The sequence below is a fragment of the Anguilla rostrata genome, chromosome 11, assembly GCF_018555375.3.
Source record: "Anguilla rostrata isolate EN2019 chromosome 11, ASM1855537v3, whole genome shotgun sequence".
Lineage (NCBI taxonomy): Eukaryota > Metazoa > Chordata > Actinopteri > Anguilliformes > Anguillidae > Anguilla > Anguilla rostrata.
The window spans coordinates 40,455,416-40,461,415 of NC_057943.1; the positions used below are offsets into that span (position 1 = coordinate 40,455,416).

Sequence of the window (6,000 nt, forward strand, 5' to 3'; positions counted from 1 at the left end):
ACCACACACCACACGGACCACACACACAGTGCTGAGAGCCCTAACCACTTCCCCAGCCAACACCCTTCCTCTGGGAGAGTGTATGTTTGGAACACTTGTGCCAGGGTGATGTCACACTCCTCACAGCTGTGTTGAACTCCATGATGAGGCCCATGGCTACGCTCTGCAGAGGGGCTCATTGCTGAGCTCCGCAAGGGGGCCCACGACTACACTAGGAGGGGATCACAGTCAAACTCCAGGAGAGAGACCATGGCTATGCTCTGAGTACAGGCTCAAAGCTGAGCTCCGCGAGGGAGCCCATGACTACACTACACATAGGGGATCACAGTCAAGCTCCAGGAGAGGGACCATGGCTATGCTATGAGTACAGGCTCAAAGCTGAGCTCCACGAGGGGGCCCATGACTACACTACACATAACGGGCCTACAGGTGCCAATGAAAAGGCCATCTTGGTGGGGAGCCTCATAATATGCTTCATTACCGCAGAGCTAAGCCGTGTGCGGCTTGGAAAGGCTCCTTTATCCAGTTATGTTTCGCATAGATCTGGCCTCCACATCCTGCTATCACAGATCATCACCACACACTGTCACTCACAGCGAAACTCTGCAGGGCTCTGCAACCACAAGACTTTATCATGCTTAGAAAGCACTGCAGATTCCCTCAATGTATCACAGTTACACAATATGGCCACAGCTCCAGAGAGCAGCTATCTGGGCTACAATGACAATGTGTTCGGTTTAAACATTTTTTTTTTACAGATCCAGCAAAAAAATAAAAATAAAAAAGTAAATCCTTGAGAGCAAACAAACGGTCTGGCTATAAAAGCAGGCTTCTCTGGTCGCGATCACGTAGCCCCGCCACAATCAAAACCAGCAGCAGGTGCACTACAGCATCCGAAACTCAATACTGAGATTTCACTTCTCACTTCTCACTTGAAACCGATTTCACACCCTCCAGAAATAACGCCAGGGAAAGTTTCATATCACTAACTCACCACACTTTTTTTCATGCAGCTACAGTAACAGACGAAAAGAGACAAGAGATAGATGATCTGATTCCCTAGCAGTCTTGTACGTCAGTGCTGTCATACTCCAGTTCCGTAGGGCCACAGCGTCTGGTGGTTTGTGGTGTGTTCTGGTACTTAAGTACTGAATTTAGGTCATTGACTGACTAGGATGCACACACTTTGAGCCCAAGACCTAATCACTTCACCTAGTACGGCTCAAACCAACTTCTAAAGACATCATTTTAAACAATATTTCATTAATTACTGAGTAGCTTTTTATTGTTCTCTCTCTTTCTTTTAAATGCATTAATTTTGTTTTATTGTGTTATTATGAAGCACTTATGGCATCAAAACAACTTTTACCCTGAAAAGCGCTCTACAAAATAGGTTTATTATGATGATGATAATAATAATAATAATAATAATTATTATTATTATTATTATTATTATTATTATTATAATAAAAGGGAAAAAAATGAAAACCTGCAGACACTGTGATCCTCCAAGACTGGAGACTCCGCCCCCCCCCATTGTAGTTATACAAAGGCCACCGTTCTACGCCATTCTACAAGTCTGGATGCCAAAACCACACATTAAAAAACAGAGCAATGCGATTGGCCGAAGCAGTGTACACGCTCTGCGATAGGACCGTGGGGGCGGAGCCGGGCACTCTTACCCATTGGCCAGGTCGTCGTCGTCCTCCTCCTCCTCCTCCTCCTCGTCAGGCAGGCTCTTGGTCAGCTGGACGCAGTCGCCCAGGTACCCGGTCTTGAGCTCGGGGTCGTCGGCCTCCAGGCTCTGGATGAGCTCCAGGCGGGACGCGTGCCCCGGCCGCCCGGGCACGCGGGCGGGCATGGTGTGGGAGGCGTACTGCCCCGCCCCCGGCCCGCCCCGGTACCCGCCCCCCGTGGAGGAGGGGGCGTCGCCGGCCTGCAGACGCGGGCTGGACTGGCCGCAGCGCCAGGAGAGCGGGGAGGAGCGGTTGGACGTGCTGGAGACGCTGCGCGCGTTCGCCTCGTCGCTGTCGTAGCACACGCCCGTCTCCAGGCAACTGCAGGGAGAGAATCGGGGAGGGGGAGGGGAGTTCTGTGATGGACTCACTGTCTATGCCAGGGGACCTGTGCATCTGATTTAAGTGACATCTTTATGAATATAACTGTGGAAAAATGCAAAGTAATACTTTTTGGTTTGGCCCTGAATGGAACTGCTTTAGGCACTTCTGTGCATGTACCAGCGGGGGCACGCTACACCTCCCCCACTAACAGGAGAAATATTAACCCCCCCAGTACCTAGAAGCGGATCCAATCAACAGGTGTAAACTGGGGTGGTGGAGGGTGAGCGTAATTCTGTGAGCAGCAGCAAGCCTAGCATGCAAAAGCAGCACAATGGCTCTGGGATTATATTATTTGTATTATACAAAGGGATTCTAATATATTACACACTTGTATGTCCGGGTCATAAAAGCTGCTTGTATCCCCCTTTTTCCACTTTTGAAATTGATACACACAAAGAGAATAAGGCTAACATCATCTGTTGTGTACTTGGCTCTCAATGGTTGATGGCTCTGTGACTTAAAACACCATGTAACCTATCAATTCTTTATTTTCTATAAGGCTTATAGAGTTACAAGGTTTTCATCGACGCCATCAAAATGCAAGATACATATTTTCCCTAAAGGAAACACTCCCAGCTAATTAATTAAACATTCAAGCCTCTGATGGTTTAAAAGAGAAGCTGAATTTCAAATCAACAGCATTGATGTAAACAGATGTAAATTTTCTCACTGTTTCACAATGTAATATACAGCATACAGTCTTTGCCTGATCTCTATATTCTTGTCAGATACACTGCATGACTGTTTAATCTCCATTTATTATTGGACAGAATGATTCAGGCATGCAGGATGATTGCATCTGAGTCCAAGTAGATCTTTATTTCTTTCATTATAATTCCAACCTCCCCTTGAGAGACACAATTATACCAACACAAGGTTGAAGCTAACCAGAGGCTAAGAATTATCCCGTGGGAGGTCTAGATGCTGGAATAGATAGATAATGAAACAATACTTGTGAATTACATTAAGAGCAGTTGGAAATATGGTTTATGCAAAGCCTGCTTCTAATTGGCTAAAGTTGTCACTTGTATCCAATATTCAATACCAGTATGGGATCACCAATTGTGTGGGAGCTGAAGACCCAACTTATGCTTATTTTATAATCAAAAAGGTCACACATAAAAAAGAGATATAGTTAATCTCAATGGGGCTTTACCTGGTAAAATACAGGACTACCCTCAACAATGAAATAAATTCATAAACCCAAAAAATTACACCACATAATCATCTGAATTGAGAATTTTTGGGGAATTAGACTTGATCTGAAAGAGTAAAAAGCATAGCTGAATTAGACAAAGGAGGACCAAGACTCATCATCAGCAATCAACGCAGCTGTCAGTCATCTGACGATCTGTCACAAGTCTTAACAAAGAAAAAATCTTAGTTGGAGCCTGCAGAAACAATCTACAAGAGCTATGAGGAAGGTATTATGGATCCTTACATTCAAAAGTCACATTAAATCATGAAATACTGTTTTGCACTGAATCAGCAACTGTGGCCAAATTTCCATTTAAACAAGGACGTACTTACTAAATTGGCTGTTAACAGTTCGCTCTTAGATTAATATCGTTCCATGAATCATCTTTTTTCATCATTTTAGAATTCTTCAGGCTCTACTCTCTCACTCTCTTTTCAAAGATATACCGTGTGCTGCCAGCGTTGGTAATTTATTCATCCCTTGAAGAAAAAAAAAACTTTATATGAAAAGTACTGCGAGGACAGAAAAGTGCCGATCTTATTCGCCCCCTAGTGGGGAACCGTCGCTACTGCTAGGTACATCTGAGGGAGCCAGCGGTCGTCAGGGAGGGATGGAGGGAAGGCTGGGGACACGAGACGGGTTTCCAGGGCCGGTCCCTCCAGTCTCTCCGCCACGAAAGCGCCAGCCCGCCGGTAAGTGGGTCAGGCTTCGCCTCGTCCCCCCTCCGTCGAGGTTCTCTTGTGCCGAGACGGAAGATTGCGTAACCGGACGCACTGACGCGAATGAATAATGCAACGTCTGCCCGTCCCCAGCAAACACAAGGGTGCGGAGAGACTGCACTTGCCTCCGAGACGTGGATATTTCATTAGCAGTGGAATTTATCATTACCAACCTCAGTCATGAGCAGTCTGTCATTTTGGAAAACAGACTGCGAAATCAGACTCCCCAGAGTGTCTTTTTAGTAACGATTCTCCAGCTTGTCATGTTCATTATTACCACAGTTTCAGCAATCGAAGCGAGCTTGGGGTGAGCTATTAAAATGAAAGAGGGTGCTCTAATATAATATAGCTCTCAATGCAATATGGTGATATTTGAGAACTGCACCTATTGTAGTTAAAAGACTCGCAATAAATCCTTTAGTTCCTGTGATTAAGAGCACTCAGCTGTTCCCAGTACATGCAGTGTAGCTGTTGCGGCGATACCATGGAGTCAAAAGGAACACGTTGCGTTGACTCAGAATTCCGCTTTTTACTTTGTTTGTTATGTAAATTTGGCATCATCAAATGAGCCGCTGTGTGTCAGCGCTGATGACATCGCAGCTCGTTCAGAGAGCAGGTGCGTCTGGCCGCCAGGAAGCAGCACGCGGTTCATTTCCTCCTGCTGTCTGTTGTGCCTGTCCTCAAAATAACTCCGATCTCGCCGCGACAGGACGCGGGCTGTGAATCTGAACAGAGACCGCAGACCGCAGCCCCCACCCCAACCCCCCGCCACCCCCCACCACCGCAGCCCCCCACCCCCCCGCCACCGGACCCCCAGGTGCTGCGGCAGTGATGTCACCGCAGCCTCGTCTACATGCGGCCACATCCTGCCAGCGGTCCATCTCTCTTTTCCTCTCCCTCCCCCCCCTCTCTCTCTCCCTCTCTCTCTCTCACACACTCTTCATCATGCTATGTTTTCAGGTGTCTGTTTTTCAAGCTGCACAAAGCTTCTTTCCACTGACGGTCTGACACTTCACCTTCTCAACCCCCCTCTCTTTCATTACCTCTCCTGCTAATTCTGCACTAAAGATATTCACAGTTTTTTTTATTATTATTCCTGCCTGTTAAACCGCACACACTAGCATGACATTAAAATCTGCGTCTGCTAGCACGCTAATTCCGACATCCCCCATTTTGGCTCTCTTCAACTGTCAAAAGAGTTTTACACTAGTTTGCGGTTTAGAGCCGTGCCCTCCGCCAGTTTCCTTCGAGCTCATTTCAAGAGCATTAACGATATGAAACTGTGGGTATCTCATTTCAGCACAGAAATGAAAACTCATTAGATGGGTCTCTGAGAGAAGACTATCTTTCTGCTCTCTCTGAAGTAGGTCACACATACAAAGCACCAATAATCTCAAACGACCGCTTACCTGGTTTCCTTCAGTGCAATCATTTGGATTATGACACATGAACATATAATAGCAACTTATGTGTAACAATGTTTATGGCATGCAAATTACAGGTTTTGCTTTTAATGGTTCAGTGAGTCTGAGTAGCAGAAATATTTATTGGCGAAGCAGAGGTCAATTCCAGCTTTTCAGCAGCACATTATGCAGTATGGAAAGCACAGCTTACAAAGGGAACGGGTGTATCAGCTCTTACAGTGATTATCATACGATTTGCTGTACCTAAGCTTCATTAAATAATAATTTAAAAAATCATATTGGTTGTTCCCCTGCTTTCTTTCTGGAGAAAGGACAGAAATGGAGGATTTCCATTCGACCTTTTTGGGCCTGCCCTGACATTGTCCTTCAGAACCCTGCATTTAGGGCCAAAATGTTAAGGCTGTGCCTGCAGCTGGAATATATTTCACCCTTCAGTATGATACTTGTGTGATAATATGTTTATTACAGCATTCTTTCATAGAACAACACTTAGGTTTCACTGTTACTGTACATGGATAAGAAATTGTGATTAATTACCA

General features: G+C 45.7%; 1 protein-coding gene across 7 annotated transcripts in view; it reads right to left on the bottom strand.

Moving 5' to 3' along the window:
• The window catches only part of LOC135234942 (neuron navigator 1-like), a 187,421-nt gene that overhangs the window by 103,259 nt on the left and 78,162 nt on the right, over positions 1–6,000 (bottom strand). For all 7 annotated transcript variants that reach the window (XM_064300085.1, XM_064300088.1, XM_064300082.1 and 4 more), the window contains one exon: positions 1,683–2,057. In XM_064300085.1, coding sequence (XP_064156155.1) covers positions 1,683–2,057 — 375 coding nt within the window. The remainder of the gene's footprint in view (positions 1–1,682; positions 2,058–6,000) is intronic.